Source organism: Aulonocara sp. 'chitande type north' Nkhata Bay, linkage group LG1, assembly GCF_057382095.1.
Source record: "Aulonocara sp. 'chitande type north' Nkhata Bay isolate Kocher_YH1m ecotype deep benthic linkage group LG1, A_spYH_male_GT1.1, whole genome shotgun sequence".
NCBI classification, from domain to species: Eukaryota; Metazoa; Chordata; class Actinopteri; order Cichliformes; family Cichlidae; genus Aulonocara; species Aulonocara sp. 'chitande type north' Nkhata Bay.
In genome coordinates, this window is record NC_141344.1 from 18,892,012 (window position 1) to 18,919,660 (window position 27,649).

General features: G+C 40.7%; 1 protein-coding gene across 6 annotated transcripts in view; it reads left to right on the forward strand.

The window, feature by feature from the left end:
* tcf12 (transcription factor 12) overlaps positions 1-27,649 on the forward strand; it is a 116,743-nt gene that overhangs the window by 49,098 nt on the left and 39,996 nt on the right. For all 6 annotated transcript variants that reach the window (XM_086287000.1, XM_086286994.1, XM_086287007.1 and 3 more), the window contains exon 5: positions 7,016-7,118. In XM_086287000.1, coding sequence (XP_086143126.1) covers positions 7,016-7,118 — 103 coding nt within the window. The remainder of the gene's footprint in view (positions 1-7,015; positions 7,119-27,649) is intronic.

The following is a 27,649-nucleotide window of genomic DNA, read 5'->3' on the forward strand; positions in this document are numbered from 1 at the left end:
AGTGTTCATGTGCTTTGTAATCGATAACAGCTAAATAATGATTGATTAGCATAGTGTTTTGCTTAAATTTACCTAAATGAAAGCTTTAAAATAATGAGGCACCTGCAGTGGAAATGGATATGATGTATGATGCAAATTTGTAGACAGGCTAAATATTAACATTGTTATTTTCATAAATGGAACATTTAATTTGTTTGTTTCAGATCCATTTTTCCATTTAGAACTAATCTGTCTTACGTTTCCTGCAACCAATTTTCTAGCCTTGTTTTTTAACTTAATATAAATTTGCACACAAGAGACAGACAAAGTGAATAATCTTGGCTAATTTAACCTAATTGTAATCATTAATTATAAGCATTAGTAAGGGAGTATTGTTGTGATGATGGGAATTACTAACTTGTCAATGTCTTTTCTTGAACCTGAGCACTCAGGACAGACCATAACCAAAACAGGCCGATATTAAAATCAGGTGGTGCCAGTAAAAGTTAGAGTAACTCGGATTTCTGTGATTGCCAACTTTGCATTTACAAACCATCTAGTGAAAGATATTGTGTAAAGACTGAGATTTCTGGATAATATAATTCAAATACATCTGTTTACTGAGTTCCATTTGCTGAATCACCTATCCCAGCAAGAGCCTGACATATGCATAGGCAATTTATAGAAGCTGTTCCACTAAGATAAACTTTTAAAAATCTATTTGCAATTAAACCATCATTTATATGTTTCTGCATCTTTACAGAAGATGAGATTTTTAAATTGAGCTGCAGAAATCTTGCTGTTTTCCCCTTTTTCCTGAATTTTTTTAGGCAGAGACAGAACAGTAGAACAGACTCTTGGATTGTTCTTATCTCAGGTGAAACTTTGGAGATTTGATTCAGTGTAATTTATAGAACTTATTAAATTAGTATCAAATAACTAAATTAAAAACAAGACTTACTTTCTAAGATTTCCCAGTTTTTCTCTGTTCATTGTATCTGTCCAAGGCTCGTGGAAAAAAATCTGAGTGCTTCATCTTTCAGTGTGTTACAAAGGGAATTCAGTGTTGTCCCTGAGCTTGTTTGAGCTGCTGCTACGAGTGTGTGACCAGTCGACTGTGAACAGTCCCGAGCCCTGGCGTGCTGACCTTGGCTCCCAGCCATTCGATGTATCCTGGGCAGCTGTGGCTGTAGGCTGGCGGTCTGACAGGCAGGGCTGTGCCCACCGCCACCACACAACAACCCCCACTTCCCTAGTGCCCTGCCCCAACTTGATACTCGACCCCACACGCATCCATCATGACCATATCATTACTTCCCAAGCTGCCACATGCAGCCACATGTTCACCTGGGATGCAACACAGAGTGTGGAAGAGATGACTCTTTAAACGCTGTGGCGAGCGACTGGGGAATGAGGCATGGGCTCCGGCCTGTACGCTGCCACAGTGATCTGACAGTTATTTAGCCACCAGTGCTAACGTGGCCCTGTGGCACAATGACAGCGTGTGTTAGTGTCTTGGATGGATGTAGGCCACCAGTGTTTGGGAATGATGAGGGACCTTTGATTGATGATCTAACAGTCCCAGTGTGAACACGCAGATGAATGTAGAAACATGCACTAAGCTTGGATTGACCGTTACCCTCCTACTTCTTTTTCCTGCACTGCTGACTGACCCTGATGGTCTCTTCCTGCTTTGCAATTATAAAACTGAAAGGAAGTGCTTTTCAGTTTGATATTTTGCTTAACTTTCCTGTGTAGAGTCAAATATATATAAATATATAACTCTCTCTCTACCTACTTACCTACCTACCTACCTACATACATACATACATACATGAATATTTTTAAATGTATATACATATATACACTGTATGGAGTTGAATGCAAAGGTTTGTACAACACTGTATGTTAAAGATATCTTTTCACCTTTAAGGGTGAAAACAGGGGGATATTGCTCTAAAGTTTAGTAAAATGTTGTGAATTTTAACAACAAAAAAATTGAAATTTTACATTAGATTTTGTGTCAGGTTTGGCTTGGCTTCAGACCTTTAAATCCATCTGCTCCATGAGACTCATTCCTTAGGTGGTTGGACATAAAACTGCAAGTTTTCAGTGGAAAAGTAAGCAACAAATTCCCAGTCAGCATCATGGGCAGGATTAACACTACTGTCAGTCATAGAATGTATATAAAATATGGATGTAGTCCTGTCATCATCCACTGGCCCCTCCTGGAGTTGTTTATGGGTGCACCTTGCATTCATATAACTTACAAACAAAAACAAACTAGAATTTCATTCAGCAAAACTCGAGCATAAACTTCTTGCTTATGCTGTGCCTCACAGCTGGCCTTATTGTTTGTCTTTTTAATTAAATTAAAAAGACGCCAACAAGGCAGGCGTTAGTGAGAGGTCCAGCTCAGTGATTCCAAATATTGGACATCATAATGTCTTCATTAACTTCACTTCTTCATAAAATCCAAATGGATTTGTTGCAGTTGTTACAAAGGGGGGAATCTATCCTTAAAACCTTAAAACTTATTTGTTTGTATCAGGCTCTAAACGTGTTTGTTTCATAGCTGAAGTTTGGCATTTTAGCCAGAGAGTCTGTGGGGAATAGCTCGCTTTTGAAGCCAGCCTCAAATGGCCATTAGTGGAAGTACAATTTGCTACTTGTTGCCAAGCTAAGTGCTCGTGAAGTGAAATTTTAAATTGCCAGTGCTCACTTATTTTCTTCACCCATGAGGCATGGCTACTGAACTGTTTTTTTCTTTGCCACACTTTTAAAGTCCTGGCTAAACTAGTATGTTGGCATAGTGACTTAACCTCATGTTAGATTCAGGCAGATATATTGGTCTCTAGTGATCGACGAGGGAAAACCAAATCCCCTCTCCCCTGGAAACTGTTTGGAGTAGATGCAGTAAGACTGAGGATGAAAACAGTTTTAACGAGCTGACAATTTGGTCTGATATCAACTTTTGTCAGATTGTTTTCTGGCCATGAGCAGTTTTTGCCAGGCAACAAGCAGAGACTGTTGAAAGTTGGTGTGTTCCCAGCCAAGAAATAGTTCAACCTATAAGTCTCTGTGAAACCACACATTTTTTCTTCTTCTTGATATTTGCACAAATTTTAAAAAGGAAGAAAAAAGTAGAGCTTTTCATATGGTTTTATGTTTATGTTTATGTTTATGATTAGAATCTATTTTTGTTGTTTAACCATTGTTTTCACTGTCTGCTGACCATAGCTCAGTATTTCATAGTTTGGTCAGCAACCTTGCAGAGAGTGGTCAGGTTGATGCTTTTTACTTGTATATGAGAAGGAATGCTTTCCGTATGTGTAAGTCTGTGTATGTGTGCTAGAGCTTCTCACGGGGCTGTTGTTGTTATTGAGTCGGTTCATGGTGTGATTAACAGTGAGCGCGGCCTGGCAGGAGCACAATAGGGAATCTCTGAGGATTCCCTCGACACAGCACAACACTCCACTGCCTTTGAAATTACTCCATCCACTCACAAGAAAAGATGGATAATAAGATTTACTTCTTTTTTTTTTTTAAACTGTATGTTGAATGCAATGGGTATGAGTTGGTGAAAATAGCTCCATACAAATGCAAGCCCACTGCTGCTCGGTCCCTCTGGTGGGAGTTAATGTAGTTTGGGAAGATGTATTTTACTGGAGCACAGGAGGATTTTCACAGGACTTGGGATTAGCACTGTAACGAAGCATCTTTTATTACATGGGACCCCAAGTTTTCAAAAACCATACTGTGACCGATATTTAGACCTGAGCTCCTGAAGCTGATAACTGTCATGAAAAGGCACTGTTAAGCTGCAGGAGAAAAAAAGGCAATTTTTTTAAGCTGCAGGTACCTGGAAATGGTGGAGGATTGCATCTCTGTGTTTCTTCCTCTTCTGTTAAACAACACCATCTGCAAGCATGAAATGGTATACAGACCTTTTATGACTTGCACAAAACGACTGAATAAGACAGAATACTTTAAGAAACTGGATTTATACGTTTTGATTTTATAGAACTATAGATACATTTAAGGTAAAGAGTTGTTGGGTTTAAGATGACAGCACAGAATTCTTATACTGAGAAAGTCGGTGGCCTGTTTGTGGAATTTGGAGACCTGTTTTAACCATGTAAAGCCTGAACTAAGAAATAATTGCCAACCCCCCCCCCCCCAACAACACTGGAGTATTTATTGAAACTTGAATCAAATAAAAAGACAAGAGAGGAAATATGAAGTTCCATGTATGAATTTTCATTTGTATAATTTTTGCTATATCTGACATTTATGTGCAATTTATTGCTTAAAAATTTATTGTGCAAATTCTTATGTTTTCTTATTTTTAGGCGAGGGGAAAAAAAGTATGTATCATATATGACACACTTGGTGTTAGAGGGTTAAAGAGTTTGGTTTTGAATTCCGTTTGCATGATATATTTTATTGTACAGGGTGGGCCATTTATATGAATACACCATAATAACATGGGAATGGTTGGTGATATCAAAGTCCTGTTTGTGGCACATTAGTATATGTGAGGGGGCAAACTCCTCAAGATGGGTGGTGACCATGGTGGCCATTTAGAAGTCGGCCATCTTGGATACAACTTTTGTTTTTTCAATAGAAAGAGGGCCATGTGACACATCAAACTTATTGGTAATGTCACAAGAAAAACAGTAGTGTGCTTGGTTTCAACGTAACTTTATTCTTTCATGAGTTATTTACAAGTTTCTGACCACTTATAAAATGTGTTCAATGTGCTGCCCATTGTGTTGGATTGTCAATGCAACCCTCTTCTCCCACTCTTCACACACTGATAGCAACACTGCAGGAGAAATGCTAGCACAGGCATCCACTATCCGTAGTTTTAGGTGCTGCACATCTCGTATCTTCACACCATAGACAATTGCCTTCAGATGACCCCAAAGATAAAAGTCTAAGGGGGTCAGATCGGGAGACCTTGGGGGCCATTCAACTGGCCCACGATGACCAATCCACTTTCCAGGAAACTGTTCATCTAGCTCGGACCTGGCACCCATAATGTGGTAGTGCACCATCTTGCTGGAAAAACTCAGGGAACGTGCCAGCTTCAGTGCATAAAGAGGGAAACACATCATCATGTAGCAATTTCAAATATCCAGTGGCCTTGAGGTTTCCATTGATGAAGAATGGACCCACTATCGTTGTAGCCCATATACCACACCAAACCATCACTTTTGTTGTTCCAGCAGTCTTGGAGGGATCCATCCAATGTGGGTTAGTGTCAGACCAATAGCTGTGGTTTTGTTTGTTAACTTCACCATTCACATAAAAGTTTGCCTCATCACTGAAGAAAATCTTCTGCGTGAACTGAGGGTCCTGTTCAAATTTTTTGCCCATTCTGCAAATTCTGTGCGCCAATCTGGGTCATCCTCGTTGAGATGCTGCAGTAGCTGGAGTTTGTAAGGGTGCCATTGGGGCAGGGATAGCTCAGTAGGTAAAGTGGTCGCCCCATGATCGGAAGGTCGGTGGTTCGAATCCACTTAACGGCTACCCTGAGGTACCCCTGAGCAAGGTACCGTCCCTACACACTGCTCCCCGGGCGCCTGCTTAGTGGGCTGCCCACTGCTTCACTGAGTGAATGGGTCAAATGCAGAGAAAAACAAGTAATTTCCCCATGGGGATCAATAAAGTATCCATTATTATTATTATTATTATTTGTGAGTAGCTAATATCCGCCGAAGGGATGTTCGACTAATGCCACTCTCCAGTGACATGCGGCGAGTGCTACGCTGTGGGCTCTTGCTGAATGAAGCTAGGACAGCCACTGATGTTTCTTCATTAGTGACAGTTTTCTTGTGTCCACATTTTGGCAAATCCAACACTGAACCAGTTTCATGAAACTTAGCAAGCAGTTTGCTAACTGTAGCATGGGAGATGGGTGGTCTCGTAGGGTGTTTTGCATTGAAATCTGCTGCAATGACCCGGTTACTGCGTTCACCAGATATCAACACACTTTCGATCCGCTTCTCACGTGTTAACCTCTTCGACATGTCAATGGCTGTGAACAAAGAGAAACTTGTAAATAACTCATGAAAGAATAAAGGTATGTTGAAACCAAGCACACCATTGTTTTTCTTGTGACATTACCAATAAGTTTGATGTGTTACATGGCCCTCTTCCTATTGAAAAAACAAAAGTTGTATCCAAGATGGCCGACTTCTAAATGGCCACCATGGTCACCACCCATCTTGAGGAGTTTGCCCCCTCACATATACTAATGTGCCACAAACAGGACTTTAATATCACCAACCATTCCCATGTTAGTACGGTGTATCCATATAAATGGCCCACCCTGTACATAAAATAATGGTAAAACATGATAAAATCTCTTGGGTTAATATAACAGCCTGATGGCCCAGGACCAGTAAGGCCTCAGTCTTACAGGGACCTTTTGGTTGTCACTGGTTGCTAGTGGAAAAATGTGTGCCAGACTTGTCGTTAAGTGAGACTGGTCGTAAAGAAGTACGCGATGCTGGACCAAAGGCCTTGTTGTGATTGCTTTGGTCAGTAGCATTTGAATGGTGCATGTAGTTTACATGGAGGATGCCAACTATTTGTTGAGAGGTAATACAGTTTTTACTTCAGAAGTTCTACTTTTCCAATTTACTTGATACTTTTTACAGTTTCACTACCACTTAGCTAGTAGTTTTCTGCTAGCTACTAAAACATCCTCTTCTTGACCGATTTCGTGTAGCCTTCCTTACTATGGTAATTTCCAGTAGATCACAAAATGCAATGCACATAGCAGCTTGTTATGAGAGGTTACTAAAACATGTATAGAGTTCTTGTATTTTTTATGGCAGATACTGGGGGTTTAAATATGAACCAGTGTTATTAATGTGAACCATCTTTCTCTTCAAATTTTTGGGCTTCTCTTGCAGATTTTATTGGCATCAATTGTGTTCTCGCCTTGCTAATTAGGAGTACGCTATAGCACACAATTATCAAAGTTGCCTACTAATGTGCTTAATATTCTGATCTCTTCCCTCAGGGCTTCGCAGACAGCCCTCATTACAGCGATCATTTGAGTGACAGTCGATTAGTGTCCCATGAAGGATTGTCCCCAACACCTTTTATGAACTCAAACATAATGGGTAAGTAAGTGACTCCTTTCAACTCACCCTCATATGCCCTTTGGTGGTGGAAAGACATCCTAAAAAAAACTGATTGAGATTAAGGCACATCATTTACTGGAGGCAGCAGGACTGAAAGGCTTGCAGGCTACAGGACAATTTTCTTCTCGCCCCTCATGTCTTTATTTCCTCTCTTTAATCCCCCTCCCCTTTCCACATCTCCCTCTTCCTCCTCCTGAGATGACCCTCCCCCAGGCTAGGAGTCACACCATCAGTATAGGTTTCCGTCATAAGAAGCTGTGTCCTAGACATCAAAACCGCCCTCAGCAGCTTCCAGCAGCAGCACAGTTATGTATTGTTTGGGTGTAGGGTTAAACAGACTGTTGTATCAAAGACCCCACTGTGAAACAGAAACAAGCTTTTAAACTGAAAGTAGATCATACAGTTGTGTTCATTTGGGATTGTTGCTGTGCTTGCCTTTGGATTTTTCAGGTGCTGCGTTTCCTTTAGCTCAATCTGGTTTGCTCATACAAAAGATATATATTTATTTATTTGCATTTGTTTGGCTTTCATTTTACTAGTTAGTTAGATTTCTGGACCTTTACTGTAGTGTTTCTTGGCTTTTATTCTCCAAGTTTTTTTTTTGTGACTTACTCTGCATTCCTATTATTAGCATCAATTTAATCACAAGCAGGTGGACGCACTTTCCCCAAACACATCGTACTTTGAGTTTTAATACTCTGTCATCACTTTTTAAAAGACATAGTGTTACTGGCTTACAATATGCTCTGCTATTGTAGCGGTTAAAAGCTGTGTGCAGCTCTTTGGCCTGGCATCGTTGTGATGTGTAACCACTCGACAGTTTTATGGCTAACTACAGCTTAGCCCATTATGTAATGGCCCTGGAGACTGGTTTCCAAGCACAGCGGTTAGGGCGCTACTGAATGAAACAAATTATTATCTTTCCTGCAATTGATCACATGACTGCTTCCCCACCCATTGCCACTGTGTGTGTGTAATTGTGCTCACCAGCTTCAGAATATGGATGTGATCTGTCGCAATGATATGTCAGAGTTGGGCAACATGATTGTAAACTTGGAATTGCCTGCGCTTATCTCAGGATGGGAATTCAGGATGACTGTGGTCTTATTAAATTGTTTTTCCAGAAGTAATATCTGCGCAGATTTATAGTTTTCAGCACCCTCATTAAGCCATGTCTGAAAGGTTATTCCTCATTAATGCACAGGATAGAACAACTATGTAGTAGTGAAATATATGGTTGGGGCTGTAAATATTTGTGCAGTGACATCATTTTCATGAAGTTAGGCTTTTTACGCCACTATAATACATTGGAGATTAAATGGTTGAGATGCAGTTAAAATGGAGACTTGAGGGGGATTGAAGAAAAGTAAAAGTACCACAACACCAGTGAACAGACAAAATGCCTACTGTGACTTATGTGCAGGTTTATATTTAATGTATTTTTGGCTATTAGGAGTGCTGTGGAGTGTATTTGGATGAGATCTCTATTATAATGTGTGCCCTTCTTACTCATGTTCTAATCATGTGATGCAAAAAAAATTACATAGTTAAAAACCCGCAACAAACCATCTTAAAAAGGGCAGACATCATAGCATAATAATAAACATAATTTGAGAAACTGTTTTTAACTGTATGCCACAGAACAGAATGTTGGGTAATGCTAGCTAACCAAGTTTCATAAATGTCTGTTAACTGCTGGGAGTCTCTTGCTACATGCAGCAACACTACCGACAGTTGGAGAAAAAGATAACCTGTCACTTAAAGCTAAAATAACAGGTGTCATTCCTCACAGCAGACTCATTTGTGCACCAAATAGGGCTGCCACAATTAGTCGACTAGTCACGATTACGTTGACTTTCAAAATCGTCGATGACTAATTTAATAGTCGACGCGTCGTTTGAAGCTTTGTAAGATCCCAAAAGACGCAGGAATAAGTAGTAGGATTTAAGAGTGTAATAATGGACTGAAACAGAAGATGGCAGCACTGCATGTACAAGGATGCCAGCTGCCGTTAAACCCTGAAGAAGAAGAAGCAGTGTCCGGTATCGTAGCTGTGTCCGAATTCAGTAAGCGCATCCTCCTGTGAACGCATTTGTAGGCCGATTACGTTACAGCAACACGACGAAGCCTGTACAAATTCGAAGACTCCGACAAATGCGGCCGAGAAATGCGTCCTTCATTTCCCCAGATTTGAAGGATGGGTCGGGTGTATACTTCATGGCCCAACCTATCCCAGAATTCATAGCACGGCCCTGCTCAGTTTCCAACAATGGCGGCAGCTAGTTAGTTTTAATATTACTCTTATTATTCTTTCTGGGTCACAAAATAAACGTTTAACATATTTTCAGGTGAGAATGTAGCTGTGTAAACTTCAAATATCTGCTCAGTTTATCAAGACACCACATATTTTCAAAAGCGCTCCGATGTTTTCAGAGACGTCTGTTACCCACTAGCTCGATAGCTAGCCGGGGTTCAAGGCTCACTAGAGCCGTGAGAACACCGGACTCCCGGCAAATCGTTTTCAAACCCACCGCCGTCTTTCACTACTCAGGTTAAACATATATAAGTCACTTAGATAACTTAAAAATGTTATTGTTTGGCTTTTTTCAGTATTTTATTTGTTCCTGAGTAAATCAGTTTGGCTGAGATTAAAGTTATAGTTTTTATACCGCTGAATAAATGTCAAGCAGACAGCTGATTATCAGAAGTGTGAGATGCTCGAGAATATACTCCAGTGTCCTGTTATATTTTAGATAGCAAGGTGCAGATGGCTGAGTTTATTAAACTCCACTGAAACAATCTGCAAATTTCATTAAAATTTAATAAACTATCATCTTGTCTTTATTTTTAGTTGGAGCATACCTTAAAAATTTAAAGCTGTAAGCTAATGATAGATAAGAGCAGATGCATGCTGGTGTTTTAAGCTGTACATTTTACGTCCAACGGATGCATGATCTGATTAGTCGACTAATCGCAAAAAAAATCGGTGACCAGTCGACTATCAAAATAATCGCTTGTGGCAGCCCTAGCACCAAATATTGTATTATTTTATTAACAGAGCTTAGAAGTCGAATATTAATTGTTTTTTTTACTGTTTGTTTTATTTTATTTGTATTTATGTTTTGTAATGATATGTGTGTATTTTGTGTGTGTGTGTGTAAAATGTTTGTATTCATATATATTATATTTATACACTGTATTCTGTATATCAAATAAATAAAACAGTAAAGCTGAGGACAAGATTAATTGTACTGTTCTACTGATATTCATGACATGACTTTTCTTTTTTATTCCTCCTGTATAACTCCTTTATATAAACACTATTTATATAGCACCAAATCACAACAAAAGTCGCCTCAAGGCGCTTCATAGATACAGAAAAACCCAACAAACCCGAGAAACATTGGAGAAACTGGGTTGTTTTTTGCATGAGGGCTTCAGACAGGGACTCCAGTGTTGCTGAAGTTTCTTGAATCTGAGCATATGTTGTAGATCTGTAAACTTCAAGGCATTCGCAGCAGTTTCTGAGCTGTTAAATGAACTATTTTAAGCCAGGAAACATCTCGCAGAATACAGCAGATGATTTTTCCATCAAGTTTCTGAAATTCAGCAATGAGATGATGAGAAAGTGGTCAGACTATAGGCATATACACTCAGATCCTCAAGATATGATGTTGGGTTAAGATCACATTGATTAGTCTGTAATCTGAATACCAATCATTGCCAATGTGAAACGTGGAGAATAAACTTGGAAACTAATTTGGTAGAGGATCTGAAGAGGTAATTTGTCTCAAGTCAAGTCCTCTACCATTAATTTGTCATTTTGAGTTTCAGTCAGTGAAACCGTTGCTGTACCGTCAGACAAACTGTGCCCAGTGAATGGCTGCAGACATCTGAAAACGACCCAGAGCTGGTCAGCAGTAGCTGTGGTGTGTTAGGGCCCTGAGGACCGCTTCATATTTCCTGCCTCTCAGTCAGTGTATTGTTCCTAATCGGAAGCTCCCAGTCCATAACTCTTAATGACATTTCCATGTTTACATGGACTTGTTTAGTCTAGTTTATCAACACAGTAGATCTAAACCACGCTTGTATGAGAAAAGCTGCTTGGAAATTTCCCTTGGCAAAAATACCAACTAAAATATCTTTCATGTCCTATGCCCCCATCTGCTTTCCTGTTGCCCATTAATTGGGAAGTCATACTGCTACTTGGATAAAAGCTAAAGATTTAATTTGTATTTATTTAAAGATCACTACAATTAACCGTATGCACTCATATAGTGCTTTTTAGCTCTAATAGAGCACTTTCTTTTTTACTGTAAGCAAAAGTGCACACTGCTCACATTTCTGTAAAATCCACAGCCTGTGCGAAATAAGCTGCTACTGTTTCTGACATCTGCCAACCAAACTCGGGAATAAAAGTAATTGTGTGCATCAGAAGATAAGCGAGACAGACAATGAATATACAGTGTTTGAAATTTTTATATTAGAATTTGCATGTGGTTAAGATTAAATCTAGAGAAAGTGCTTGAATGTGTAGTTTCTAGAGCATGATGATATTGGGATTCAGAAACTAAAAGTATTTTATTAACCAAATTCTCTTTTCAGTTTTGCAACATTTATACTTCCTGCATTAGGAAGAAAAAATCTGCACAAGAAAACTGCACACTGCAAATGCACAGTAGACCTCTGCACCTGTAAACTACTCCTACAAGCCACAACACATACATAACTGTTCCTGTTATTACTGTTCATTATTACTGCAGGGTTGTACAACATAATCTATCAGTGTTTTCAGTGTTTCAGAATCATGTAACTCTCAGTAATCTGTATATTTTTTTCCGTTAAGTTTCATTTCGAGAAGGCATAGGTTCCATGTTCTTAACAGGGCAGGAGAGAGGTGAGGCTGTAAGTTATTATGGGTAACATATAGATGCAGGAAGTGGTTTGTTCTGTTATTTTTATCATTCATTTTAAAACAGAAATTTAGCAAACTTTTTTTCCAAATCACAGGGTTTTTTTCCCGCCTAATCGGGAATGATTGAAGTTGAAGAACGGGCATTTTGGTTTAGCGCTGGGGAGCCTCTGAGTGCCTAATGATCATGTGATGCTGCTGTCCTAAAGGGGGGGCCGGGTTCGAGTTAGGGCAGACTACGGGCTTCACTCATGCTAAAATCCTCTTACTCGCCGTCACGCCATCCACGTCGTACTGCCCGACAGGTGGCAGCCACATTGTTCATGTGTAGAGCCTCAGCCATGTGAGTCTGTGTGACTCAGCCACTCATAACATGTATTAAGTACACAGGCTACACTTGGACAGACTTAGTCAGAGCATTCATAGCACATCGTGTGATCTGATAGGAATTATTGGCAGTCACGTAGATGCATGGACTATTTACTTAATGATTAATTGCTGTGATTGGAAAACTGATTCCGTGAAAGCTCTGTTAGCATGGATTAGATTTTCGTACTTTGTTGCATAAGTAATAGTATCAGAGCTAGCAACATTTGGCAATCCTAGGATTTAAATCGATTTCTTAGTGCGACGATTAATTTCAGAATCGTCTCTGGATTGAAAACAATTCTCAGTCTGTAAACAGTAAAGAGACGCTGCATTTTAGCTTTTTGTCAGAGGAAAAGCAGCTTAGAAGAGTGTGTGAGGGAGTCTTCACCTTTATTCATTTATGTTTCTTTCATCGTGGCACTTCACTTCAGGTCTTCTGCTCGCCCTGCAGTGGATGGCCGGTTCTCATTTGCTCTTTCTAAATGTTTAGCCACATGGATTGCCAACAGTTCACAGCCCTGACAAGGAATGGTTTCGTCTAATTACCAGCAGAGATTTTTTTTTCCTTGTGATGTAAGCTCAATATGGGAAAGTCAGTAGGGGAGGCTGATTTCAAGCAATTCTGGGCAATTACCAGAGGCGATGAGCTAAAACTGAAAGAGCTGCACTCTGCCCCTTTATTTTTCTTTGTGTTTCGAGTCTGCACTGCTTAGTGTTTGCCTTTTTGCTGTTATTTACTCAATGGACTAATGCTGTTTTTCATTAAGTGTGGCAACTTTAGATAAATAGCTTTAAAGTCACAAAATTAGTAGGACAGAACTGAAGCTATTCACAGCTGTCATTTGTCAGTTTAAAAATAACGTAGGGGAAATGTATTATAGGGACTTCAAAGGAATAATAAAAATACTCCAGGCCTCCCTATTGTTCTTTTATTTGTTTAATGCTTTTCAGGCTAAAATTACAAGCTATGTTAATTCACAACAGTCTTTCTCTTTCTTGTGCTTTAAGGTCTTTTTTCCATTCAGGGTGGCCTTGGCTTGGATTTAAAGGCACGGCCTGTGATTGGAGAGTGGGAAACATAAAAGAATCACAGTTGTAGTTGCAAGTTTGTCAATACGAACAAGGTCAAATAAAAATCGTCTGGATTTCTATGTGTTTATTTTGATTTTACTCTCCACACACCAACACCCACATATACTGAAGCATTCATTTCAAAACGAAGTGCCAAAGGCATGCCCGTGTTTATTGTGAGCTGGGCTTTATGTGGGATCTCGCTGTGACTCTGTGGACCGCTTTAGCATCAGTTCTCTCCGGCCATGTGTCCGAGGCGTGATATCACAACTGCTGAGTTGTAGTTTCTCCACTCACGTTTCTCTGGTGTGCTTCATGTATATTACTCATACGGCTTTAGCCCTGCATGACAATTAATCAGCTTAATACTGTCATCGACGCATGCATAAAGCCGCATGCATAAGGCCGCGTGCTCCGTCCTGCCGGTCTGCACGCACGTGACTTTCACATGATGACCTGGCAGTTATTGCTCTCCTCTTTTGTTTCATCCTGCTGTAAACTTATAGGACTTCACATATTTTTGTATTTAATATTTGTAAAAATGCATAGTTGTTTGTTGTGCTTTCTATCTAACATTCACACGCTGATGGATACAACAAAGATACTTTTAGCATGCAGACTGAAGCAGCCAGGAATCTAACCATCTTCCACCTTCCAATCAGTAGATGACCTCTGCCACTTCAAAGAGAAGGGAGGTACCTGCTGTGGTAACAGTTGTGAACAAGGCAGCAGCCGAAAGTAGCTTTCTTTTAGTGTGATGGATTTAAGTGCTAGCTAACATTTTTTTTTGAAGACTATAACTTCTAAAATGATTGTTTGACAGCTTCTTGTTGCTTTCATGGTAGCTCTTTATTTTTGTTCTATTCAGTGGAAGCTCGTTGTTAGATGCAGTTCAGTACAGGATCATCCCATGAGTACTGATACAAGTTCTACATGGTAACAATGAAGATTTCTGCCCAGGCTTCGTAAAGTTGGTAGGTCCTTCATGATAGAAATATACACTGATCCGGCATAACATTATGACCACGTGCAGAATATTGTGTTGGTCCCCGCTTCTGCTGCCAAAACAGCCCCAACCTGTCGAGGCACGGAGTCCACTACACCCCTACAGGCTGGCTGTGGTATCTGCACCAAGATGTTAGCCACAGATCCTTTAAGTCCTGTAAGGTTTGTGGTGGGTCCTCCATAGATCGGACTTGCTTGTCCAGCACATCCCACAGATGCTCGATTGCTGGTTCAGCACCATTTCTTCCTTGGATCACTTTTAGATAGTGACCACTGCAGTTTTGTAGAGGACCCAGTCGTTTAGTCATCATAATTTGGCCCTTGCCAAAGTCACTTAAATCCTTACGCTTGGACATATTTCATCCTTCTAGCTCATCAACTCTGAGGAGAAAATGTTGAAAATGTCCCACCTACTAACAGGTGCCATGATGAAGAGATACTTGATGTTATTCTCATCACCCGTCAGTGGTCATAATGTTGTGCCTGATCGGTGTAGATGAAAAAGACAAGCATTAAATTCCGAGATTACAAATCGCCTCCGATAGAAGCAGGATGACAGTATAAACCCACAGAGCAAGAGCTCGTAACACTATCAGAAAAAAACTTTCATTTTCAGTCAAGCACTGAAGGCTTCTATCAAAATATGAGGATATTAGAAAACTGTAACACAGAGAAAATCAGAGCTGAAGGATGAGCCTGATGATAAATATAGATAAAAAAGGAGATTTTATATGATATGACTTGATTTCAACAGCCACTTTTCCCACGTGATATTATAAACCTTTAAAGTTTTCCACTTTTCAATGTGACACAGCAGATTCAGTTCAGTTCAGTTTTATTTATATAGCGCCAAATCTTGACAGCAGTCACCTCAAGGCGCTTTATATTGAAAGGTAAGGACCCTACAATAATGAATAAATAATAATAGATCAAATATCCAGTTTACCGGTGCTCGGTTCTGTTACTCCAGATCTTAGATATTAAATTGGTGCAGTTTTGCTGTCGAAACTGTGATCTGCCCCATGATAGATGCTTGAAGTCGGTTGGGGAAAAAAAGAAGAAAAAAGATGCTGGATGAAAATAAAATTTTGGCTCTAGATTGTGACACTTCGAGTGGGTGGAATTGGTTTGCTTGCAGTTTGTAATGAGCTTAAATGTGTTTTTCAGCCCTGGAAATTTAATGTGGATATATCCTGTGCTTAAGAAGTTAAAGATTGAAAAAATGGGTTCAAAAAGGGTTCAAATATGTTGGAAGAAAAAAGGGAAAAGCTCAAAATTTTAAAACCAACACAACATATTATTGTAGTTTGCTAACTTCAAACATTTTAGAAAATTAGCATGTCTGTGATAATTTTAAAAAAAAAAGGTGATTCTGCAGGTGTCAGCTTATTTTATTTTTACATGATTGTATATGAAATTACCCTTTAGAGATTTTACATGGGAACAGCATGCTGCTGGTAAAACAGAAGTCATGTTAGCTAGTAGCAAAATTTGTGATATTGTTTCTTTGTAACCAGTCGAACTTAACATTTTGATTGTATTTTTAAAGTACAAAGAAGACACAACAGTGTTTTCTTTTTTGCACTGATTAGTGTTTCGCACTGAGAAAGAATTCATCCCTTCCAGACTTTTGCCTTTTCATGTCTAATTGTTCCTCAAGGCTTTCCCTGAAGTGTCAAATCCCACTTCACACTGGCATCCCCAGTGTGTTTTTACTGGGGCAGGTGTCATGTGCTAATGCGCCGTCCCACAGGAGACCCTCCTCATACCCAGGCTGTGATTGTGGCCAGGTGCTGTTCAGGTGTGCACTCGGTTTGCAGTGCAGTTTGGGTCACAGGTGCTGCCAAACCTGCTCCCTTTTCCCTCTTCATACCCAGACTCTCTCACATACACACAGACACTGTTTACTACAAGCTTTCACAATAAGAGCAGAAAATATGGACTCAAATATTGTTTTACACGTATTGCTTTATCAAAAGTGATGTGGCATAGATAGACTGTGTGTGTGTGATGAAGCAGAGACGAGAGAAGGGAAAACGAGGGGATGTGTGTAGTACAGTTTAGTGGCTGTAGCCGGTCATTATGCAGAGCTGCAGGGTGTGCTTATCTATTACTGCGGTCAGTGGAGCATGAAAAGCTGAAGACGAGCTGAAAGGGTCCAAATCCTGTTCCTCCTTACCCGTGCCGCCCACATCTCCCCACGCATCCCAGCCCACCCCGCCTCCTCGCTTCTCTCGGCCCTACCCCGCGCCGTCCTGCCTTGCTTCCTTAGGCCCCGGCCCCCAGCATGTGACTGGTGAGGCTGACCAGCTGCAGAGGATCAGCTGTAGTCTGAGTAGGCCTCGAGGGCCGTCTCTCCATAGAGGATAGAAGAGTTGTGGTATAGCTAAGGTATGATGACATAATAAGTCTCTGAGAGACAGCTGCAGGGGTTAGAGTGCCAAAGTTATATTTATCAGCAGTGGAAAGGTGTCTTAATGCTGCTGCTTTCAGTCACTTTAGTTCATTTTTGTAATACTTAATCATGTTGAAATTGCAAGGTCGAGGCTATAAGATACTTAATTGCACACATGTGTTTGCAGATGTTTGCACAACAAAAGAGTCAAATTCTGTGTTAAAACTTTCCCATAAAAGAAGTTTTTATTAATCCAAATCCTTCCTCATTGTACTTGTTTCCTCGTATATCCCACATCGCTCTCCCCTCCCCCCGTTCTCTCGTTGCTTTCGTCTCTTTCTGCCTGCAGCTGATGCCAAGAGGAATGTTGGGGGATTATTTAATACAAGCACAACACTAAAAGGGAAATGATTCATTCAGAAGAAATGATGTTAGAGGAACACTTTAAGTCTGCTGACTTTATTGCTTCACATTGCGTTGTTGATAGCAATGTTATATGTCTGTAGCTTTGATGTACAACGAGTTAAATGAGATTGTTAGGCAAACTTTTCACATGATCCTTATATGTGTTATTTAGTTTTGAAATGTTATACAACATCACCTTTGACTTTAGTACTGGTGATATTTACAGATGTTGTCTTTCGATCATTCGGGCTAAGCTCCTGTTGTTGTCAGTGGAGGCCAGTTGAAATTAATATCCCCATGCTCATAATCTAACCTGTCAGCACGTGCTGCTGTACACACCTGTCGCACACTGTAGCACATTTAATAAAAAATGTTGGCCATCACAAATAAAGAACACATGAAAAAAACAAAAACAAAGAAACTATGTCTTGAGAGCTTTGGTAGGTAACTCCGGACTAACGTGTTTTCAAGCTCTAAAGATTAGAGCTTGAAAACAGTAGAGCTGTTCTTGCATTCATCACGTAAACGTCTGGACCAGTTTTGATAAAATTCCCTTTGGTAGCAGTATTTGAACCCAGGTTGGGCACAGATGGGTGACAAATTCATCCATAGATCTTCTTTTTTGCTAACTCTACCAGCTAAACTGGAGAATGCATGAAATTGACCCCTGGTTCCCGCACATCAATTTCTTCAACACGGACAGGTCAGGTTTTGAGTGAACTTTGTAGTTTCCCTCCAATAGCCGATTGGAGGGAAACCGATTGGCCACCACCTCAGAAGTTGGGTCCTTGTCGAGACGAGGCACAGAAAGCCTGGCCGGCAGTAGCTCGTTAATTCTCTTGCCCACCCCTCCTCTAACTCCCGCCTCCATTTTTTTCCACGGTCACAACTGCTTGCCCAGGCGTCCTGCGTCCATGCTGGGAGTGCTGGCAAACAAAACACTAGATAATGTTACACTCCCGTCTTGTTGGACTGCAGTGGACTGTAATTGGATAATAAAATGCAAACATTTGTTTCGCCTTTACTCCCACTTGACAATGCCTGACATTTTCTCCTGCGCTGGCACAGCCCCGAGAGTGTGAAGTGTGGGAAGTGTAGAGCGAAGCATGGCTCTGTGAGACTTTTTTTTCCTCTTTACTGCCATGAAAACGGGGGTGGGAAGGTAAAAAACAAAACAAAACAAACCAACAAAATTCCAACTTGAAAATCAACAAACCTCTTTTAAATGGTGACTACAATTTATGCCCTCGTGCAGTGCCATCCACACAGAGTACTCATCAAAAGATTTATCCCCTTCAGGCTTTTTTTTTGGTGTTTTATTTAGTGGAGGCTTTTGTTCTGAAGACTTTTCGGGGGGTTTAGGGGTATATCTGCGTAAGGAAATATTCCCACAGTGCTTGGAGCTGGATCAGCATTCCTAACCCATGTGTGTATCCTTCCTTGTCCTTCACCTCTCTCCAGCTCTCTCTGTTGTTTTGCTGTTCAACAGTTGTTTGGCATCTAAGACCAAACATAATCTTGTACTTTGATGCAACACACTGACTTGATTCTAATAGCCGGCTGGGGGACATTTCTTCAGCTTGTTAAATGTGCTCTTGTTTCCCCAGACAGCGCTCTGTCTCATCCTCACAGAGATGATGGCGCTGAGCTCACACGTGAATGCGAGATGCAGGGGAGCATGTTAGTGTCCCCACTACAGCAGCATCCATTACAGTGTTGGTGTTCACATGGTGGGAGACGTTATTAGGGAGCTCATTGCCTTTCTCCTCTGAGAGAATGGATGTGTGATTATGAAGTCATCAGCTATGAACCAGTGAGGCTGCGGAGAAGCACCCCTCCTCATGGGTCCTCAGGGTGCCATTGATTGGTGACCATGTGTTTGTGCCTGATAGACTGTGAAATGGTGTGTTGCTGCACGGCTGTGTCACACCTGCGTCCCACCAAGGTGATTGATTGGTTTGGTCATGTGGAATGTTCCCATCTGGTCCGCAGTAATGCATTTTTTTCCTCATTTGTGAATAACAAGCACTGGCAGGAGAATAGTTGGGCTTGGAAAAAGGCAAAGGCCAAGCGAAAACATTTTCCCCTGTCCACCTCCACACCCCCCCCTTTTTTCCCTTTTACCGAGTTAGAAGAAATTCAAATAGACCGAGCCACGGCACCTGATTATCCTGGGAGAGGGGATAAATACAATCAGGAAATCCCCATCTCTCCTCTCATACAGAGAGATGGATTTTAGGGGGAAAATAAACTGGTTAGCTGGAGCGAAGGGCAGAAGCTAGCTGCTCCTGATTTTCAAAGTCATACTTAAGGGGTAAAAAAAAAAGCGCAATAAAACGAGGAATATCTTTGATCTCGCTGATTTAGACACCTTCTCTTGATTAGTAACCCCTTCTGGATTTTTTGCCTCATCTAAAAGCAGTATAGTTTTTTCTCCCCCCCTGAGCCAAGTGTGTTATTTTGTTCCTCCTTCTTGCATTCTTCCCAGTTTGATTTCCCTTAATCCTGGTCCCTTGCCTTTAATTGATCTATTCATTCCACCTAATGGCTAATTACACATCAGGCTGCGTGAGCAGATGCATTTATCATCATAGTACATAATAATCAGTGACATTTCAACAAAGAAAAAAATAAATATGCAAATAAGAACTCATTAACATTTGCTCTTGCTGTTTTGAATAATGTTGGCGCTGACAAGGCTGTGCGCAGAATTGATGTTGAGCTCAGGGCGAGGGAGTCATGTTTCCTCGGTGCTTTGTGGCTCTATTATTTTCCTCTGTCCTACTGTTGTTTCTAATGCTGGGCTGTAGAAATCCTCCACCAGTGTACACACACACACACACACACACACACACACACACACACACACACACACACACACACACACACACACTGCCCTAACCTCTAACCCAGTCAGCTTTTATTTACAGTCTAAAAAAATCTGCTGGGAAGCATCAAACAGATTTGGATGGATGGATGTACACAAACTCATAAGTGAAGGAAACAAAAGGAGGCGTGTTAAAAGGTATGGGGGAAAAGGGAGTGAGTGTACGCCTGGCATGTCCTTGTACCATCTCTGGTTGCCAGAGGAATGTATTAGTAACCATGGAGCCTGCCTAATTTTACTTCCAAGGCACCCAGACAGGCTAAAACATTAGCGTCGTGTAGCCGAGAGTACCCTACTGACAGTTTATCATTTAGTCACGTCGGAGTCTGACTCCTGTAGTGCACATCTTTCTCTAGGGATTCAGCATTAAGCTGTATTAAAATATTTACATTTAAATGCTAAAGTCACATAAAAAATTTTGAATCTTGGCTGCAACTAAACCTTTTTTAAAGAAACGTTTTGAGTTTAGGAGTTAAAGATTCAGTTTTATTCATCATGTTTTGATGTATTCGACCGTAATACACATCGGGTTTACTCAAATAGTCAAAAATGCACAGATTCCAGCGAAATAACGTTACTTTTGCTGTATGTTGACCAGTTGTTCTTACATCTGTAGTAACCCCCCAAAGGCCCATTGGGAGCCAGAAAAATGATGGGGAGTCATCACATAATGACGCGTATGAGCAAAGATCCACAGACACAGCAAAAACAAACTAACTGAGTTGGCGTGTGATAAGCTCACTTGCTTTAAGCATAATTCCTCATACTGTATAATGTGTTTGTTTTCATGGTCTTGACTTTCCTTGGAGCGAAGGAAACTGACTCATTTTGTGGATGGAAAAAAGAGACCCTTGGAATGCATCTGAGAGGCAGTGAAGCACGCTTGCTAATTGGCTGTTTTTGTGGCAAGGGTTTTGAATTGATCCCTGGGGATGCTTAGGTCACTACCTCTCACAGTATCAAAATAAGGGGCTCAGCACAGTGCAGTGCTATACTGTGGTGCAGTCTTGTGATCAATAAGGAGGCATGCTGTGAATGACTGGCCAGCTTGCCTTTTTTTTTCTGCAAAATTCCTGCACCTACTGTTGTTTACACTCTGCTCCACTAGCTCTAGGCAGATGACGCTGAACTGGTTTAAAACTTGCAGGAAAAATTTAAAGTCTTTTAAACATGAGTTACATTTTTATTGGTTTAATGTGCAGATTGTATTTAGCATTTACCTACAAATTGTTTGCTTTTATTTAAATTAATTTTGTTTATTAACACCCGAAGAGGGGTGCTTTATAGACGCCCGTTAGACAGTCTGGGCTTCTCTGCTCAGACTGATGCCCCCATGACCTGAACCCAGATAAATAGTAAAAAATGGATGGTTGGATGGATGAAAGGAAACGGAGAACGTTCGCCTTTAGAGTAAAAGTTGTGCCTTTTGAAACATGATTGAAGGGATAATGAAGCCCTAACGATGTTGAGAAGACAATCATGGTTCTCAGTCATGTGGTCTGTCATCTTTTGTGCTTTATACTCTGGCTGTTGCAGGAAACACCATGTGGAATTCATTTTTAAGCAGTTTAAGTATATGCCCTCTGAGGTTGGTGGGTTAAAGTTATGAAATGATAGAAAACATCTACAGAAGTCTTATTGAGCAAAAATACCAAATTCCCACCTTTTGTAGTGTAGCTGTGTAACAGCTAGTAGTGGAAACAGGTGTCTTGGACAGTTCTTGCTTGGTGAGTACCAGCAGTCTAGGTTGGGAAATTAAAAACAGAGATGTGCTCAGCCCCAAAATAAGAAGGGAAATAAGCAGACAAGGAGACCAAGACCCTAAAGAGAAAACTGACAGAAATATGTTCCCTCTTGAGATGCAGTGAGAGAATGTGCCAGAAGTTAATGTACCAGGGTAACACTTGCGAAATTTAGTCTGTGTGGAAGAAACAGTAGAAAGCAGCCACTCTTGATAAAAGGCACATGGCAGTAGCCCGGAGAATGGAAAAACAGCAAAAGACTGAAAAGCATGAGGAAAGCAACTGTTGGATCTGGCTCAACAATAGGTGAACTAAAAAAAAAGTCATAAAAGTGCTATATTTAGCAGAAACTGGGCACAGAGGAAATCATATCTGTCATCTGAAGCACGATGGTAGTACAATAGGACCATGAAGAGCCAAATTATTTGTTAGATATGAAAGTTTTTCTGCTTCACTGTGCCAAAAACTTTGGAGTGGCGTGATGATTAAAAAAACTCTTAAATTCTGAGTAGAGTAGCTTCACTACAAGTGTGTGAAAAGCCTCGCGTGGCACTACTCGAGCGATGCTTTAAAATCTGTGGAATGACTTCATGATGCCTGTTCACAGCCTGTGCAAAGGTGCCAGTGACAAACTGCAGTGCTGTATTTGAAAGTGTGATATCCACACAGAGAAGAAGACCCAAAGCTGTTAAAGCTTCCAAAAGTGTCTCTGCAGTGTGTTAACACCGAGAGCTGGATGTTTTCAGTTTGGTATTTGATTCATCCGTCCATCCATCCATTTCCTGTCACTAACGGGGGTTTAAGGAGACTTTGGCATTTCCTAGGCCGTCTCACAGGTCTAATCTCTCCAGTCCTGGATGTGCACGGGCCTCCTCCGAGATGGGACATGCCCAAAACCTAGGAGGACCCTGGGTCCCCTCAGTTGGCTCAGTCAAAAAACATTTATGTCTAAAATGCTGACTTTAATTTTATTTCAAGTAACTTTTCCATTTAATTTTGTTACATAAAAACAGCATAAAATGTTACATTTACTGGAATGACTGGTATACATTCAGTTTATAGCAGACACGTTTTCCTTAATAATGAACTATTTGAATTAGCAAACCTTTGTTTTCATATATTTCAGTTGCAGTCTTTAATCAAAATTATCATTATATTATTATCATGTTTATTGAGGGTGAAGAATCATTTCTTTGAGTGCTCCTTCTGATGTGTAGGAGTAGCGGCTGAGCTCCTCTGAATGACCAAGCTCCTCGAAGGCTGATCCCAGACACACCAGAGTGTTTGCTATTTGTTCTCCTTTATTAATATAATACTATTTGTTTGGGGAAGTCCTTTTTCTAGTTTGTTGCATGGCTGCAGGATTTTAGGTTTTTACCGAACTGCCGATGAGGTGTGTGGCCTGGGAGATAAAGACTTACCTCAGTGAATCAGCTGCGTTGTGCTGAAGATGGATCCTCCTCTGCAGTGAAATTGTAGTTACACCTTCTCATCTCTGTGTGATATGCTAATGAGCAGCTTTGCCGAATATTTAAATCAGAATTGATGGGATTTTTTTTCCCACTCTTGAGATTGATTTTTCATTGCATTGGGGATATACTGAGTGATGTCTGCATATATACATTCGTATTATTGATGGTGATTGCGGTAATTAAGCCACTTTACTCGCGTTGCTTTCTTACATTTTCTATCTCTCACTGATGTTTTAAGGCACCTAATGAATTGTGCTGTCTATCAATCACTGCACTTCGGTGACTCATTAGTGGGCCTGTGACGGCACAAAAAGAAAACACATGCTTTAGTCCCATGTAGAGCCGCACAGAAAAAATGGGCGCACTCAGGAAGTAATAATAACAATATTTGTGTTGCTCTTGTTGTGAGGCTGTGATCACACAGACTTCCACGGAGGAGGCAAAACAAAATGCGGCCGATAACAAGCCTCAAGTACATGAAACGGTTAAATCCTGCTTTTATTTTAATTCTCTTTCCTCACAGTAGGGATGTGCTTTAATGTATAAGCTTCAAACGTAACTAATTCAATGATGAATGTGCAGTTTAAAAAGTTACTTTGAGTCGTGTTCATTAATGGGAAATTCACTCTTGTACTGTGACCTATTTTCCTCACGGTAAGTTGCAGTATTTGTGCGTCAGACAGAAGATGGTGTCACTGCATGATATTTTATTCAGCTAATTTAGGCTCCTGGCTTTAGAACCGGCCAGCCCAGCATTATGTTCCATTTGATGTATCACTTTGTTCTACTTTACCTCAGCGTCATAAATATGAATTCTCCTGAAATTTGGGAGCAAATTCCTGTAAATCTACATCACACCACAGAGAGATTTAAGCTGTGTTTTTGCACCACACATCGCAGAAGGCACTGAAGTGTTTGCTGAGGGCAGCAGGGAGAAACATGATCAGATAAAGAGGTTAGAGCTGCTGCATTTGCTGAAGAATAGTTTAAATAAGCTAAGAGACCTGCTCATCCATGATCCCTGTGCATACTCCTGAAGTTAAACCAGCGCTGCCATTGGATTGGTCCTTCGAGTGCTGCTGCATCCATCTCTTAGAAAAATCCAGAGCAGCTCATCATCACTTCTTGTGGATGAATTTGTTGCCCCCCCCCCCCCGGCAGATCTTTCGGCGTGTACAAGTTTCCATCTGAGAAACACGCTCGATGTAAAGGGCTAAACACAGTAGGCAGCACTTGTTAGACTTCGTTCTGTTAGGCTTTGTTCTCATGGCCCTGAGGGACTGCTTCTCTGTGTCATAGTGTAAAGTGCGACTGTTTTTGCAAACACATCTGTTGTTTGAGTCTGGGCCTACGACACTAACGATCAATTATTCACGTCAGATGCGGTGTGTGTGCAAGAACACGTGCTTGCAGTGAATATTCAACTCTTGCCCTTGACCAGACCTTTCTCTCTGATTACATCTGATGAGTGAAAATGAATTTCACTAAACCGTCTTCGAACATGAGGCAGAAAATAAAGAAATTAATATTCTCATTCAGAGGAGACATTTCATCATCCTGCCATGATGGAAAACGTTGGTGGTAACTGACAACTTAATCCTATTTCTTTTTTGCAAGCGCAATGGCTCAGAACTGTTTCACATCATTGTTAGAAAAGAAGCAGCTTTGCCAGTTAAACGATCCTCTCTGATTCCCTCAGCTTCCCTCATCTCTAAAGGCGGCATGGACAGATGCAGAACAACTGTCTCCTGCAGGACTGCTCAGATAAGCACAAGTGAATTCTCTTAGATGTGCCTCGGTTCACCTGCGCATGTGAAAGTGCTGTTCAGATCAGTCATTGTGTAACAAAAGATCTGAACTATGCAGGTTTTTAACGCACAAAAAATATTTTCCTTGTCCCCAGAGTAAACAGAATTTAGTTCCAACACTTTTGTCTGTGCTTGTAATATTTGGAAGTCTGACAAAAATAATGTACGATGCCGTTAAAGTTATTCATCATTCTCCCAGAGGAGCTCTCATTTGTTTGTTTGTTTTTTCCAGGGGACTAAAAGTGCTGAGTGTGGATATTGTGATGTGTGTGATTCATGGGTGTTGTGTGCTTTAAGGTCTATTTCCCCCCCTGACGGATCCTTGGGAGCCTTCCTCTGAGGATTTGACACTGAGAGACGGACTCTGACAGTTGGATCAGTAATTATTCACCAAAACATACTTTGCATACAGAAAACTTTGAGAGTCATAACGCAGTTTTACAGAAGTATTGCAGGTGTTGCTATTGGTCTGCTGAATAGTGCTTGTAACAGAACCTGCTTTTACTGGAATCCAGATAAGGAAACTTTTCGTGACTGAACCATTTACTGCAGGACAGTTGAGTACATTTGATCTCTTGAATGTAAAGGATTTTCTGTACATAAAATATTGGTTTCAGAACTTCCCATTTTGCCACTGCTGTGTTGATGTTTTTGGAGCCATACTTAGATGTCAGTCGACTGCAATAGTTTTGCATTTGTGGACTTTGTGTGTGTCAAGCAGACACACATACCTACTAGTTGGTGCTAAATAACAGACTAGTGCCCCATTTATGCTTGCTGTTGTTACGCTAACAAACAGAGTTTTGGCCTGCTGCACACGTTTTTTGTAACTTGGCATTTCGTGGCTGGACTGAAGACAGGCGTGTATGAGCAAGAGGTCAGAGATTACAGAGAGGGATCATCTTGCAACATCTTGAAACTGATGTGAGACTTTCTTGAGAAAACTCTGAGAAAGACTCGGCAATTGCTTTCCTTGAGTGCAGCGAGTCCGTTCTGCCTGAAGCACCAGTATGAAAGTTGAGAGGGCACATGACGTCATAGTGGGCTTATTAAAGTTCTAAAATTCCTGGTCCTGAGTGCAATTAATGCAAAGTAAGCCTTTTTTTTCTACATAGCTCCATTAAAAGTTCTCTACAGTTCACCAACAGGGTTAGGGTTATGTCCAGTTCGGCTTCTCAGATTCAGATTTGAGACCCTGAAGGCAGCTTCTGCCTGTCAAAAGGGATATACCCCTACCTTCAAACTGGAAAAAAAATCTTAAATAGCTGACTTGCTGGAGATGGGCTACACCCTGGACAGGTCATCAGTATATTGCAGTGCCAATCATTTACACACACATTCACACCAATTTAGAGTCACCAGTTAAGCTAACATGTTTGGTTTTAGACTGGGGTGACCATGACTAGGGGATTCAAACCTGTGGCCTTCTATGCTCACAACAGAGAAGCAACAACGCTAGTTACTGCACCACCACACCGCCCAATTATCCAACTATCAATAGAGACCAAAACTATTTTCTGTACTGGGCTGTAAATATGTTTATTTCTGCTGTAAAATTGTTGAGTTTAACATGCAAGTCTATGGGGATTGGCTCACTTTTGGAGACAGCTTCAAGTGGCCATTAGAGGAACTGCCAGGACTTGGCTTCAGTTTTCAGCCCCGGAGATTTCCACTTGATGTACATCCATGAGTCCGTCAGCTAATCCGTCTACTGATTCAATCCCTCGTTCTTTGTGTCCTTCTTTTTCCTGCCAGCATCAGATGATATTACAGTAGACAGCAGATGAAAGTGGGACAAACTGGGCTGTTCGCTTCAGTGAAAGGAACAGCAGCTCCAAGATTGTCTAAAGATATTTTATTATTGCTCTAAACAGAAAAAGAATCCTGCTCGTGTCCTCGAATAAAAGCTCCCAAATTTGTTAAATGATATGTCAGTATACTACAGTAGAGTCTTTGTGGGCTTCTGTGTTGTTTACATGTTGTTACCCAGAAAGAAAGATATGAGTATTTCCTTTGCAATAACATTTTTACCACATTTAAGTTTGAGTTTTTTCTTTTTCATTTAAAGCCCTCAGTTTTGCTTAGTAGACAACATCTGACAGCAGCAGAATAGGTGTTCATCAGGTATAGCAATAATGTTTTAAATCATTACAAGGGCAACGCACAGGGAAACCAAACTCCTCCTTTCTGTGACTGCTCGGCACAGGAGCTGCATCACAGCATTCACCGCTCCAGTGTGGCTGCTTTTAACTAGCACTGTTTGAGTGATTGTGTACTAGACAGGCTCCAGAAGCAAATGTGTGACCTTAAATTGAATAATGTGAAAATCCTGTTTTAAGCAAACAGGTGCAACAATGTACAAATCACTGTGAGTAAAGCTAAGAACACATTACAGCAAATTAAGTGTTCATCTTGCGCTAAACGCTTGACTGCAGGCTAAATAC